The sequence below is a fragment of the Chiloscyllium punctatum genome, chromosome 20, assembly GCF_047496795.1.
Source record: "Chiloscyllium punctatum isolate Juve2018m chromosome 20, sChiPun1.3, whole genome shotgun sequence".
Taxonomy (NCBI): Eukaryota; Metazoa; Chordata; class Chondrichthyes; order Orectolobiformes; family Hemiscylliidae; genus Chiloscyllium; species Chiloscyllium punctatum.
The window spans coordinates 13,355,640-13,371,527 of NC_092758.1; the positions used below are offsets into that span (position 1 = coordinate 13,355,640).

The window sequence follows — 15,888 nt, forward strand, 5'->3', positions numbered from 1 at the left end:
GGGGTATTTCATTATGTTGTACAAGTTGTTGTTAGAGTCAGATTTCATCAACAATTTATGTGGCATTTTAAGATAATTAATACCCCACAGATATTAAGTATAACATCAAAGACTGGAGCACAATATGCAATCTGGCACTCCAGTGCAATACTGAGGGAGCATGGTACCATTGGAGGCACCATCCTTCAGATGAGACTTTCTCAAGTGAATGTAAAAGACCTCATGGCATGATATTTGAAGAAGAAAAGGCAATTTTCCCCCAGTGTTCTGGAACAACACCCCTCAATCAACTGCAAAAACCTTTGAGATTATTTGGTAATTCTCACCTTGTGAAAATTGGCTTCAATGACAAAAGTGGTTGTGCTTCATAAGTACTTAATTGTGGTTATAAATTGTTCTGGAATGCCCTGTGAAAGGCAATTTATTTTTGACCCTTAATACCATTCCATCTCTTGCCACCAAAATGTAAATGTCTTGCACATATCAGAAGCAGGTTAAAGTAAACAAAAAAAAAGACACAAAGTCAAAGTGATAAATTTTGCCTTTAATTCGATCCTGGTCCAGTCACCAGACCAATACCAACAAGGCCAGTACAGTAATAACAAAAAGCTCCTAATTACATCTGCCTTTTATTCAAAATAAATTAATTGACAGCCAAGAATGCAATTAAGACTACTCAGCAAAAAGAATTAAGGTACACTTATTAACAGCATATAGACAGTGTAGAATTCCAAAAGTGTAAATAAGTCAAAGCAAAATGAAATTTCCAGTGTCTTTATTTCATTACTGGTCTGGTGTTAACCCCTTGTATAAAACACCATTTGCAAATAGATTCTCCTCTGAGCATTTCTGGAAAGTGAAACAAAAACAGAAATTGCTATAAAAGCTCAGCAGGTCTGGCAGCATCTGTGGAGAGAAATCAGAGTTAACGTTTTGGGTCTGGTGACCCTTCCTCAATGAGGAAGCAGTTCTGAGGAAGGGTTACTAGACCTGAAATGTTAACTGATTTCTCTTCACAGATGCTGCCAGACCTGTTCAGCTTTTCCAGCAATTTCTGTTATTGTTTCAGATTCATAGCATCTGCAGTTTTTTCGGTTTTTATCTGGAAAGAGAACTGTTGTTCTTAAGTGCCATACAAAATCAGTGATAAAATATTACATAATGTAAATGCAAATGGAATAAAACCAAAATGCTGGAGAATCTCAGTAGGTCAGGCAGCATCTGTGAGGAGAGAGAGAGTGAGTTGTGAAGAAAAAAATCATTTTGGATTCAAAATGTTAACTCAGTTTACCTCTCCACAGATGGTGCCAAACATACTAAGTTTCACCAGCAATTTCTGTCTTTACTTCAGATATCCTGAATCTGCAATACTTCACTTTTAAAGATGTAAATTGACTCTGCCTCTTCTTCACTTCCAAAGAAATAAATTAAAATCAGTTCTAATGAATCAGTTGCTTTCTTAAACAAATCATTTTTGTCAAATTGCCTTTTCAGAAATTACTAAAGTGAAGTTTTATTTAGGAAAAGAATCAGAGTTACAAATGCTATTTTATCCCACTTGTTCTGAAGAGTTAAATTTGATTTGAACATTACCTTCCATTTTTTTTCTCCACAGAATTTGAACATTTCTGGTAGTTTATTCTTTATTTCAGGCTTTCATTATCTGCAGTAATTTGCTTTAACTTATCCCAAACATTTCCATGCAAAATGTAGCTTGTCAGCTGGTTTTGAAATTTGAGAAGAAAATGAACAAGGTCCCAATGTAAGTGCAAACAGATCGATAAAACATGCATTGAAACTTGGCTTTTCTTAAAAAGGAAGTTAATGCAAATATATAATAATCTAAGAATGTTCACATTGGGTTATGGCACAAACAAGGGAATTCATGTCATTGTACATCTGCCCTTAGGGAACCAGTCTTGAACTGGAGTCACCAGGATAATCTCCTAGACTGGGGGTGAACTGCCTTAAACAAAATCGTGCAGTTGTCTTCAAGCAACATCAGCAATTTAAAAAGCCATTTGACTGACAGTTGGACGACAGGAGTCTGTTCCCTCTGATTTGAGGTGAGATGCCACAAGGTTGGACAATTAATGGTCAGAGATTGGGAAGGGAGGTCTGGATGGGTACAGGATACATGATTAAAACCTCTAGCAATACATCAAACCAGAGTTGGTAAGCACCCCCCATCCCAGTCTGGACACCAATAACATTAAGGTTCGAGATAAAGATACACAGCTTTAGCCCTAATACTATCTATTAATCCCCTCTTTCTTTACTTCTTCTCTCAGGCAATGAGACTGTAAATCCAGCTTTTAAGCAACAAATCAAAGGCTTGACAAAAAGTAAAATAATTCATAAACTGCTCTTATTACACCACAAATTATTATAATTTCATTCTAACATGAATCAACAAAGCATTAAAATGACTAGAAATTGCAGGAGAAACTCAACAGGTCTGGCAGCATTTGTGAAGAGAAAACAGTGTTAGCATCTTGACTTCAGTGACCCTCTGAAGAATGGTCACAAGACTCTCAACATTAATGCTGTTTTCTCTCCTCAGCTGCTGCCAGACTTGCTGAGCTTCTCCAGCAATGTATGTTTTTGTTTATTTCAGGTCTCCAGCATCAACAATTCTTTGTGCTATTACATTAAAAAGACTACCTGACTCAAGTACTTTGTAAAAAAAACCATACTTAACAGGTTTTGAAATTCACAAGATGCAAAAACCAAAACATGTTGTGAACCTTTAGCCCCCCACACTCTTGAAATTCTTATTCATATATTGCACACAGTGGGATATGTAGTAAAATACAATTAAGAGGTGGATACTGTACTTGACAACATAAGCATTTAAAATATTGACGTAATCCTAGTGTTTATATTAAAGTGCAAAGAAGTATTTGAAAATAAAAAAAATCTCTCTACTGCTATTTTGATTGCAAGGGAGTCAGTGGACTAACCCATTTGAAAGGCAAGTGGAGATGCTCAGTGAATGAAGGATGGGGCTATGGAAACCCCAATCCAAATACTGTTGAAGCAAGCGCACAATCAAAATAGCAAAGGGGGCACAGGCAGTTCTATATTCTGAAATAAATCTCCCAAGCAGAGAACCCCATGTTAACATGAGCTACACAATTTGGAAAATGAGAATAAGAAACTGGAAAGTGGGGAACCAATGTTTTCATTATACTAAAGTGACTGCCTTTTTAAGTACCTTTAATGTTGCACACTTCTTGCTGTCCCCAGCACCTCATGCTAGTATGGTACCTGCTTATTCTCACTTAAACTTTTTAAGAAAAAAAAGAGCCCATCTTCACAGATGATGAAGAACGGTCACATGCAATTTCAGCATTTTGTGTGCTCAGACAATGCTATAATACTGTTTTCATAGGGCGTGAAATAGAAATAGGAAGCACTTCCAGTTCTATATCCATCGCTTTATAATCCCTTAAGAATACGTATGCTGGAATTGCAGAATGACTGACAGCTGCCACCCTACGGTGAATTAACTTTCAAGGGTAGATATGGCACTAAGAAAGGAAGCTAATTTAATCAGAGAATAATTTAGAACGGGGCACTGTTCAGGAAGGTCATCCAAAACAGACCAGCTCCCAAATATACATTTCTGAATATATGAATCATTAGTTCTGGATAAAGTCTCAAGAAGAGAGTCAGTACAGGCATGATGGAGCCAAGGGTTCTCCCTATGTCATTGTAGGACTAGAAACCAATGAACTCCCGGTGGACAGATGCTTCAAGTACAGTTAAGCAGGGTAGAGCCTATAAGTTACTGAATAACAATGTATAGAAAAGCAAGAGATACACAGATCAGGGATAAAACCTGCCTCAGTGTCTTCAGCTCAGGACATGGCTCTAATGTTCCACTCTTCTTGCTATCCCCAGAACCTCGTGCGTGTATGGTGCTTGCTTATTCTCACTTAAACAAAGTGGTGTTTAAAATTTAACTGGAAGAACTCTAGTAAACATCTTTCCCTTTCATCTTTAACAGTCAATGCTCATTTCACCAGGTCCGGATTCCAAATCTTACATTTCTCAATAAAATTCTAGACTATCCCAAATAAATTAAAACCTAATAAAAGTAAAATATTACTTACCCAGCTTGTGTTAACCCCTCTCTTACGCACAATTAATTACAATAAAAACCTATAGGGTCAAAATTAACAAATATTTATTCTGAAATTATTTTGCTTTTGATTTGAAGTTTCACCCTTTCTGATCCATAATGTTTGAATGGAAAGCGCTGGGAGATCTTGAATCTGAATTCATTTAATTAATGCTGGACTCCCAACCTGTAAATACTGAAAATTTAAGGACTCAAATTCCGTGTCCCCACCGACCTGACCCTTTACAAAATACTGCTCTGGTTACTTCTTCACAGCTTTGTTCAGTGTTAAAACTCAGATCATTCAACCTTCCCTTTTGTTTCCATCCCAGGTTCATCCAGAGTAATTCACTCTGTCCATGAAGTGTATGTGCGCACAGGTTCCTGACTTCTGACTACTGGAAGGCAACTTATTAGTTTTTGTCATTTAAGAGGTTATTTCAAACGTGCAACAGATTTAGGCACAAATGATGTTTATAACTAAAGTCTGCTCTACAAGCCATTAGAAGCAAGCAATCTTTCAGTGTGGCTATACGTGGGCAAATAATATAACCATAGTAATAGAATGGATTCTCTTTTGATTCTATATTCAGTTCCTGTTGCTTATAGATACAGCACGTTGACTTTAAAAATAAGAACACTGAGCCTGTGCCAGTGACTTGCCTTTGCTTCTATTCTGGGTTAAGATGTGCTTTAGGATATTTGCTGTAAGGTAGATGAACATATAGGGGCCGCAATGAAGACAGAAATCAGCTTGATCCAAAAGTTTCATCAATGGCTGAATCTCTAGCTTCAGTAGGACTTGCACTCTGGCTTGGAAAGGGAAAGATTTACTTACAGGCCACTGGAAACCAATCGAGATCACGGCCGTGAAATCTCTTCCTGGAAAGAATACAAACTTCCAACACATGGTAGTTACACTGGTTGATAAAGCATGGTCCAGGTAGGACAGCAACGTCAATACTAAGCTCCTCTCCGTGTCAGTTCACAGGCTGGGGGTAGCTTTGAGTCAGCTGGACGTTGGCGAAAGTTCCTGGTCACTGGACGAGCTGACCTGCTGCTCCAGTGCCCTTTGACTCTTGCACTTTGCAATCTTGGGACCCACGTCCACCCGCTTCTCGAAGAATCCGACAAGGGCCGGTTCAGTCAGCACGGAGGCCAGAATCTGCTCGAAGGAGATGGACCAATCCATGTCAATGGCACTGGGCCGCCCCTGGACTGCCGCTGCCTGCTCACAGCCAACCAGGACTGTGTCATCGGAGATGTCTTCACACAGGAGGGAACCAGAGCTCACCATGGAGTAAGAGGACATTGAAGTGTCATCCCTTACCTCCTCGTCAGTTAGCAACTGTGCTGCCGAGGCCTCCCTCTTTGTAGCCACACACCCGGCCAGCTCCATGCGTTCCATCTGGATCTTCAAGGTGTCACTCAATACATCTGACTCACAGTCTGCTTTGAGTTTGGTCCGAGCTACTTCAACCGTTGCCTCTTCCAGGGCGGAGACCCCCTCCTTACCCTGGATGCCTAAGCCCTTGTGATCCCCCATGTCATTTGCCCTCCTAGACACTGGGCTGGAGAACTGTTTGCCGACTTCTCCGATCTGGAGCAGCAGTGTGGCAACGGTTGCTATGGCGTGGTACAGCTCTCCCTCGGCTGGGTCCTCACTGAACATGTTGTACAGGGTCTTACACATCTCTATAAACTGTTCCTGCAGCAGAGGAAGTAAACAGAGTGAAAAAAGGAGTGAAAAAAGGAAAGCTCTCAGGTAATAGAGAACAGCGTTAAGAGCAGGAGGGGCAGATAGCATTGAGGAGACAGGGAGGCTGCAGAAGGATTTGGACAGGTTAGGAGTGTGGACAAACAAGTGGCAGGTGGAGTACAATGTGGGGGGAGTGTGAAATCATGCACCTTGGTAGGAAGAACAGAGGCATAGACTATTTTCTAAATGGGGAGAAAATTCAGAAGTCTGAAGTGCAAAGAAACTTGGGAGTTCTAGAACAGGATACTCTCAAGGTAAACTTGAAGGTTGAGTCAGTACTGGATGTAGGTTTGCTCGCTGAGCTGCAAGGTTCATTTTTAGATGTTTCATCAACATATTAGGTACGATCTTCAGTGAGCCTCCGGACGAAGCCTTTGTGTAGCGTCTTTCAAGTTCATTAGCTGCTGTTTTAGTATGTTGGTGGGTTGTGGTCAACCACGATGCCAAAGGGTCTGAGTAGTCTGGCAGTCACTTCCGAGATGTCTTTGATGTAGGAGAGAGTGGCTAGAGTTTCTGAACGTGTTTTGTCTGTTTGTTTAGGTTTGTTGCTGAGAAATCTGCGGACTGTATTCATTTTTGAATGCACTGTAAAGGTGATTTTCCTCTGCTCTGCGTAGTTCCTCTGTGCTACTGGAGGCTCACTGAAGATATTACCTAGTATGATGATGAAATGTCTGAAAATGAACCTTCCAGTTCAGTGAGCAAACCTACACCCAGAACCTCAACCTGAGCTACAAATCTTCTCAAAACTCAATCAGTCTGTAGTTAGGAAGGCAAATGCAATGATGGCATTTATTTCAAGAGGACTTGAATAAAAAGCAGGGATGTACTTCTGAGGCTCTAGAAGGCTCTGGTCAGACCACATTTGGAGTATTGTGTGCAGTTTTGGGCCCCATATCTCAGGAAGGATGTACTGGCTCTGGAGTGTGTTCAGAGGAGATTCACAAGAATGGTACCAGGAATGAACAGCTTAACATATCAGGAATATTTGAAGACCCTGGAACTATACTCAATGGAGTTTGGAAAGATATGGGGGGGATCTAATTGAAACTTAGAAAACTGAATGGCCTGGACAGAGTGAATGTTGAAAAGATGTTTCCATTGGTAGGAGAGACTAGGACCCGAGGGCACAGCCTTAGAGTGAAGGGAAGACATTTTAGATCAGAGACAAGGAGAAACTTCTTCAGCCAGACAGCGGTGAATCTGTAGAATTCATTGCCACAGAAGGCTGCGGAGGCCAGGTCATGGAATATATTTAAGATTGAGATAGATAGGTTCTTGAGGATCAAGGATTATGGGGAGAAAGCAGGAGAATGGAGTTGAGAAACTCATCAGCCATGATTGAATGGCGGAGCAGACTTGATGGGCTGAATGGCCTAATTTCTGCTCCTATGTCTTATGGTCAGGAGGCAGCCATTCAGTATCTCGAACCTTTTGCATCAAAGAACAAGGAGGTTATTCAACTTTTTAAACAACATCTCAGATGATTTGAGCCAAATTTTGATGTCTTACACCCATGAAATGAAATCACATTGAAACTTCTTGATAGCTTTAAAAGTTCTGTATAAATGGAACAATTTTAGAATGTTAACCATATAAAAACAGCTCAGTCAGACCATTGTGACTGTGCTGGTTCTCTGAAGGAGCAAGTCATCTCCTGCCATCCCGACAATTGATCCCCATGTCCTACATTCTTTGCCTTTTCAGATAAGGATCCAATTTACTTTGAATGTCTTCATCGAACATCTGGCATCTCTCAGACAGTTTGCCACTGCTGCTGTTGCCAACTTCCTTCAATCTGTGCCCTCCAATTCTCAATCTTTCCAATAATGGAAACAGTTTGTCCACATCTACTCTGCCGAGATCTCCTATGATTTTGATACTCTTCATTAGATCTCCTTTCAACTTCCTCCTCTCAAAGTACAGTGCCAAATGCTCCAGGTGCTTCTATGTCACTGAAGGTTCCTCATCCCTGGAATCATTTTCTTAAAATATTTTCTGCACTCTCTCTAATGCTTGCACATCTTTCCCAAAGTCCAACACCCAGAACTGGACACAGTACTCCAACAGAGGCGGAACCGTTGTTTTACACAGGATTAATGCTTTTATACTCATTGCAACTTATCAGTGAGGCCCAGAATGGCACACATTTGATGAGTTACGAAGATGTGGGTGTACTGTACCATTAAGAAAATTAAAAGTTTGGGTGTACTGTATTTTTAATAGTTAAAAGCTAGCAGAACTACCTGACAGCACCAAGTGTTCTGAACAAGATTGGTTCAGCAGCTAGTGTAGCTGGTTGCCTACAAACAAAAACAAATTTAAATTAAGTCAATCAGTTTAAATTAAACCAAAACCAAACTTGGAGTTTTTTTTGGTATAATTTAAACTGATTTGCCTAACTTGAATTTGTTTTTTGTCTCCAGGCAACCAGTTACACTAGCTACTGGACCAAAATGTTACATTGTATCTTGTTCAGAACACTTGGTGCTGTCAGGTAGTTCTGTTAGCTTTTAGCTATTAAAAATACAGTATACCCAAATCTTCATAAGAATGAACCATGTTCCCTGTCCTGCTACCTGCAAAAATTTATGCAGATATACAGTCAGACCCCTCTGCTCCTTTACTTTACATGTCTATGTTCTTCATACCAAAGTTACCAAATCCTAGCAGGAAGAGTGGAGATCCTAACACCAATCCCTCGGGAACTCCACCACAAACCTTCACATTAACATTGCTACTGTATCTTTTATTCCATTGAGCTCTAACTTTTCTAACAGGTCTGTTGTGTGCCACTGTATCAATTGCTTTTTGATAGTTCACATTTGCTTGTAACAAATCCACATTGGCTTTCTTTAAATCACTGGCATATGCTCAACTGTCTATTAAATTTATCCCATACTTTTATTCTAAAAGTTTGCCCATCTCGGAGGTCAAAGCAATTGCCTCACAGTTGCTGAGCTTATCTTTGTTTTTGAACAAGGGCGTAGATCTAGTGCTCTCAGGTCAAATGAAGATTGGAAAATTGTGGCTAATGCCTCTACAATTTCCACATTCAGTCCCTTCAGCATCCCCCTTCTCACAGTCAGTTCTGCTGACCTGCCAACTTTTCCATAGCCAACATAAACCTTATGACACAATGATCACTGTATCCTTAAAATTACCCAGCTCACACTGATCCAATTATCCCACTTTATTCCCAAGAACTAGGTCCATCAATGTCTCCTTTAAGTTGTGATTTGTAGGGTAACAATGAGAAAAAAAAAAATTGGCTTCTCAATCATTGAACTTTATTATAGATTAGATTAGATTCCTTACAGTGTGGAAACAGGCCCTTCGGCCCAACAAGTCCACACCAAAGAGCAACCCACCCAGACCCATTCCCCTACATTTACCCCTGACTAATGAACCTAACACTACGGGCAATTTAGGGTGGCCAATTCACCTGACCTGCACATCTTTGGGCTGTGGGAGGAAACCGGAGGACCCAGAGGAAACCCACGCAGACACTGGGAGAATGTGCAAACTCCACACAGACAGTCGCCCAAGGCAGGAATCGAACTTGGGACCATGGTGCTGTGAGGCAGCAGTGCTAACCACAACAGTAATTAATGGCTGCATCAATATTGCTATTGGGGCATGAAAGAAACCCACCTCCTTCCTTTACCCATATCATCAGACCTTGTACCTGGTTCATTTTGGTCAACTCTTTGACGTTGTCCTTTGGGTCTTCTTTCTCATGAGCCCATAGCCTCAGGTGATATTTGTAATCTTGTGAGCCAGTCTTCTCATCTACACAGAGATAAAACTGCTTATAGAGAGAATAGACTTTGACCACAACTACCCTTTCAACAGTGAAGGTAAAACACAACTGTCTACAGGGCAAGGACTTAGTCTCATTCTGTTACTTAGAGGCTTTGACCACATCAACATTTGTCAAAATAAAACAAATTATCTACATTACCCACAAACCAGCCAATGTTTTAAAAAACTAATGCATTGGAATTTGGGCTGAGCATCCCATGTTGCCCTCAATGACTGCCCTGCTGCAGTCCATGTGATGTAGGTAGATCCATTAGGGAGGGATTTCCAGGATTTTGACCCAGCGACAGTAAAGAAACAGTGGTATATTTCCAAGTCAGGATGGTGAGTGGCTCAGAAGGGAACATATAGCTGGTGGCATTCCTATTTCTTTGCTGTCCTTGTCCTTCTAGAAGGTAGTGGTTGTGGTTTGGAAGGCGCTGTCTAAAGAGGCTTGTTGAATTTCTGCAGTGCATCATGTAAATCGTACATACTAGTGCTACTGACCATCGGTGGTGAGGGACTGAATGTTTGTGGATGAGACACCAATTGAGCAGCAGCTTTTTCTTGAATGGTGTCAAGCTTCTTGACTGTTATTGAAGGTCCATTCATCCAGGCAGATTAGGAGTAGTCCATGACACTCTTAACATGTGCCTTTTAGATGGTGGGCAGACATTGGAGAATCAGTAAGTGAGTTACTTTCTACAAGATACCTAGCTTCTGACCTGCTCTTATAGCCATATTATTTGTATGACTAGTCCAGTTGAGTTTCAGGTCAGTGGAACTCAAGGATATTTATAGTGAGTGATTCAGTGATGTTGATGACACGGAATAGTTCTCTCTTTTTGAAAATAGCCATTGCCTCGTATTTATGTGACATGAATATTTCTTGCCACTTTTCATCCCAAACCCAGATATTGTTCAGGTCATGCTGCATTTGGACATGGAATAGCATCTGTGGAGTCCTAAAAGGAGCTGAACATTCTGCAGCCAGTGACCATTTCCATTCTAACCTTACAACGGAGGGGAAATTAATGAAGCAGCTGAAAGATGGTTAGGGCTAGGACACTATCCTGAGGAACTCCTGTAGAGATACCCAGGACTGCCCTCCAACAACCACAATCATCTTCTGGTGTACTTAGGCATTGTGGGTCATTGTGCACATGGACTGCAGCGGTTCAAGAAGGCAGTTCACCACCATCCTCTCAAGGGCACTGAGAGATGGACAATAAATGCTGGGTGAGGCAGTGATGCCCACATCTCACATGTATATTAAAACAAAGCTGACTCCAACCAACACAAAACTTTACCCCTGATACCCAACGACTCCAGTTTTGCTACAGCCCCTTAGTGACACACCCAGTCAAGTGTGAAATTGATGTCAAGGACAATCACCCTCACTTCAAACTTGAAATTCCACTGTTTGGTTCATATTTGAATTAAGGCTGTAATGAGGTCAGAAGCCTGTTGGCTCAGATGGAAGCTAAACTACAGATGCTGGAGCACAGGTTTACAATAATACTGTCAGGACCCACAGTCTGTGCAGTATCCAGTGCCTCCAGTCATTTATTGATATCACATGGAATTAATCAAATTGGCTGAAGACTGCCATCTTTGGTCCCGAGGAGGGAAATTCCTCTCCCGGCTATATTTCTTTCTTAAACTCAAGATTAGATGGAACATCATTTCATAACAGACAACATTTTAATTGAATCATTGATTTAATTTACATACTTGGCTTGTATCATGCTTCAGTGGGGACTTTGTCGTGAGTGAACTGTGCTCTGCATAGTTCCATTTTCTTAATTGGCTATAAAGCACCATAGGATATTCCCAGGATATGCAAGGTGCTATAGAAATGTAGGTCAATCATTTAAAAATAACACTGATATTTAAACAGCCCAGGAACATGCAAAGCTAATGAACAGAGTATCAGCTGATGTGAAATCTGGGGCAATGTACACTCATCAAGTGTTAATGAGGACAAATTCTCAGAATTACTGGGGATTTCCAGAGCTTGGGACTCAGTGATTAGTTGCTGAATCCAACTAACCAATCACCTCTCTCCCAGTGTTAGTCCTTTGTGTGCCAATCCCAACTTGACTCAACCATTCACAATCAATTATTAGCAACACAGGACAGGCTGAGAGGTAGAAAAAAGAAAAATAGCACAAAAATGCCTCTCAACCTCTTGGTTTTATTGTCAGTGACTCCCAACAACACTTCAATTTTACAATTCTACTTTTTGTAATTCATTCCCTTCAGGGTCTCCCCTCCTTTCCAAATCTCTTTAAACCTCCTCCAACCTAACACTATCAAATCAGTGTTCACCTAATTCTAGCCTCTTCATCCCTCAATTTATTCACTAGACTGATCCTTGGAATGGCGGGATTATCCTATGCAAATGTTCCCACTAAGCTGCACAGCAGTGGAGCCATACTAAGGGTCAGTGTAAACTGGATGCATTGACTTTCAGTTTCAGATGTTGCTGCCGCGCATCGTCCTTGGAGGTGGAAAGGTTAAAGGGAACATAGAATGTATGGGAGAGATTGAGGAGACTGGGTCTATATTCTTTCATGTTTAGAAGAAAGAGTGTCGATCGTACTTAAATTCTAAAATCTGGGCACATAAAAATGAAGACAAAGATGAATTTCATTATTCTGGGTGAAATAACTCCAAGGAGGCATTTATCCCACCATTAAAGTCACCCTTTATTTACACGTACACAGTACATAGGGACTGACCAGACAGCTCAAAGCCAGTCCTTAGAATGAAGGGACTCTTGGTCTGCGGTTTATATAATTTTTTTCTTTTTTTTTATCGATAATTGTGTACATCTTATTTATATTCCACCATCAGGAAGAAAGGAGACACCTGGGTGGCCAGTGACAAGCAGTGCCCTTCTCAAAGGGCAATGCTGCGTGATCAAACAGTGAAGGGAGATCTCCTGTTTATCTCTGTCAGCCAGGGCTCCCTGATTGGCCCCAGGTTAACAACCTGACCATGGTTCCAGTCACAGCACAGAAAAAGGTGAATCTCTGAATTTTCTACCCCAGAAGGCTGGGAGGCTCAGTCATTGATTATATTTGAGGCAAATGTCAAGACATTTCCAAGGATTTCCTAGAATCACGTGAAATGGGGAGAGTGCACGGAGGTAGGAAATCAGCCATTTAGCAGAATAGCAGGGCAAGTTTGTTTGGCCAACCCCTCTCATTTCCACTGATTCTATTGCTCTACAAATGGCTTTCATGGCTACGGCTACCTGAGTCCCAAGCTCTGGAAATCCCCAGTAACAACTCTCCTCTTCTCAACCTCATTCTCCTTTTTAAAATCTATCTCTTTGATGAAGCTTTTGGTGATCTCGCCTAACATATCCTTGGATGACTCTTGTAATATTTCGATTTTGTTTTAAACCTCTTGTACAGGTGACTGAAAGATTAGAAGACTCCGAAATAAAATCTTCTTTGCTATCTTTCTTCCAAGTTCAATTGTCCAGCATTGAGATGGATTAGATCATATTGGCCGGGTCAGACCAGAACCTACTCTGAACATCTCCAATGGCAATAGGGCTCAAATGGAATAGAACACTTGTCAATGGCACTCATTTTGTGTGTGTGTGTGTGTGTGTATGAGAAAGAGAGACAGAGAGAGAGAGAGAGAGAGAGAGAGAAAGAGCATGCACATGGGCGTTGGGGGGGATAGAAATGTGCCCAGGAGCGTGGGGGGAGGGCATGTGTAAGCGAAGGCACGCGCGCGGGGGAGACAGACAGACAGCAAGCGAGCCAGACAGCACGAGATTGTGCGTGTGTGTGTTTGTGTGAGCGAGAGAGAGTGAGAGATTCTGTCTGTGTGTTTGAGAGTGAGTGTGTGTGTTAGAAAAGCACAGCAGATTAGGCAGCATCCGAGGAGCAGGAGAATCAATGTTTCGGCTAGAAGTCCTTCATCAGGGGGATAGTGTGAGAGATAGTGTGTCTAACAGGAATAGATAGTGTAAACACAGGAAGGCTGTTCCCAGGGACAGTGAAACCCATAAACAGGGGTCACATGGGATAGGATTATGTCAATGAGAAATATCTTCACTCAGAGAGTGGGAAGGCTGAGGAATTCTCTGCCACTGAAAGCAACTGAAGCCAAAATATTGAATGATTTCAAGAAGGACATAGATAAAGTTCAGAGGACTGAAAGAATTGAAGGTTAGTGGGCGAAAGCACGAAGAGATCAACCATGATCATATTAAATGGTGAAACAGGCTCAAACAGCCAAATGTCCTACCTTGCTCCTATTTTCTACATTTTCAAAAACAATTCACTGTCATAAAATGGCTAGTGAATGTCTTGTCACTGCAGCCGAGATGCTAGGTAAATGCAAGTCCATTCCTGTGTTACCTTTATTTTGTTTACTGTTCCCATTTCCAGTCCCACCTTGCACCTGTTGTCCAGTCACCTCCGCTCCTGCAGCCGCACCTAGAAGTAGTAGTGGTAATAAAAACAATTTTTAAAAAATCACTGATGAGGTCTCAACTAAAACACTGTGGCCAATTCTGGGTGTTACGCTTTAAGATGGATGTCAAGGCCTTAGAGGAGTTGCAGAGAGGGTTTACTAGAATACTCCCAGAAGCAAGGAGCTCTCATTCACTGGTGTGTAGGAGGTTGAGAGGTGATCTTGTAGAAGTTTTATAAAATGAGGGGCCAGGAATAAGGTGAATAGCAAAGGTCCTTTCCTTATGGTGGTTTGAGGTGAGGGGAGGAAGATTTAAAAAGGATATGAAGGGCAACTTATTTCTTTTTTTTAAAACACAGAGGGTGGTTCATGTTTGGAAAGAGCTGCCAGAGGAAGTGGGGGATGCAGGTCCAGTTACAACATTTAAAAGTCATTTGGATAAGTAGATGAATGGGAAAGATTTGGAACGATATGGGCCAAACTCAGGCATGTGGACTAGTTTAGTTTTGGAACATGCTTGGAATGGACTAGTTGGGCTGAAGGGTCTGTGGTCATGATCTATTATATGTACAGACTGGATGAGCTCAGGTTGTTCCCCTTCAGGAGGAGGAAGAGGAGAAATTTGACAAGAATTTTCAAAGCCTTTAAGGGTTGTGATAGAGTAGCTAAGGAGATACTGTTTCAAGTAACAGGTGGATTGGTGATAATGGGGGGGGTCAGATATGACCAAAGAACTTGTGGGCGGGGGGGGGGGGGGGGTGTTGGGACAGAAGAAAGAAGAGAGAAGTTTTATTTTACACAGAATGTTGCCACGATGGAGAATGCACTAGCTGCAAGTGCAGTGGAAGCAGATTCAATCTTATGTTCAATTCCTTTTTGAAAGTTATATTTGAAAAGCGAAAATTTACAAAGCTACAGGGAAAGAACAGGGAGTAGGATCAGTTGGATAGGTTTTCCAAAGAGCTGGCATGGGCAGAAGGAATCAAATGACCTCCTCCTACACTGTCTCACTGTGATTCACTGAAATAAAAATCTAAATACTCCAAAGGCAAATAGCTTTCGCTTCAAATGTGCCATTAAACACTGGGGTGCTAAAACACTAAAACAGTGGGACACAAATGCCTCTGGGAATCGATGTAGACAATAATGAATTGGTAGCCAGCCTCTCTGCTCCCTGAAGTTGCTGCTCAAGATCAATTTATATAGTGTTTCAAATGAAATTGGTTTGGGAGCCGTGAAGTAAAGGTCAGCATCCTGTGACAGAGGTTGTATGGATAAGCCACTCCCCCTCAATCGATGTCTCATCCCTAGAGACGCTTCAGTGTCTCAGACCCACCACAGTGAGTGAACATCACATTTTCCCTACACAACCGATCGCACTGATTCTCCAGCAATGGGTGGGGAGGGGGTTGATCCAACAGGGGCACCCTCCATTCTGTGTAATGCTTTTAATGTAGTGACATACCCCAAGGGGCTTCATGGGGGCACCATCCAACAAGAGTTAACCGTGCCACAGCAAGAGATATCAGAACAACGAACCAAAAACTCGGTCAAAATCCTGGATTTTAAAAGGAACTTCAAAAGGAGAAGAGGGTATAGAATGGCAAAAGTTTCAATCATAAGACAAAGGATTGATAATGGGAATTAGACCAAAAGACAATTAAATGTAGGAGCAGAAGTAAGTTATTTAGCCCATCGAGTTTGCTCTGTTGTTCAATGGGTTCATGGCAGATCTGATAATCCTCAACTTCACTTTCCTACC

The 15,888-nt window shown here is 41.4% G+C and overlaps 1 protein-coding gene across 2 annotated transcripts in view; it reads right to left on the minus strand.

Annotated features, from left to right (window-relative positions):
* Positions 1-523: 523 nt before the first annotated feature.
* Positions 524-15,888, minus strand: part of LOC140491902 (TBC1 domain family member 9B-like) — a 63,300-nt gene continuing 47,935 nt past the window's right edge. For both annotated transcript variants that reach the window (XM_072590349.1, XM_072590348.1), the window contains 3 exons: positions 14,072-14,149; positions 9,574-9,677; positions 524-5,834 (listed from right to left, as the gene is read on the minus strand). In XM_072590349.1, the coding sequence (XP_072446450.1) occupies positions 5,136-5,834; positions 9,574-9,677; positions 14,072-14,149 (881 nt within the window). In that variant the 3' untranslated portion in view covers positions 524-5,135. The remainder of the gene's footprint in view (positions 5,835-9,573; positions 9,678-14,071; positions 14,150-15,888) is intronic.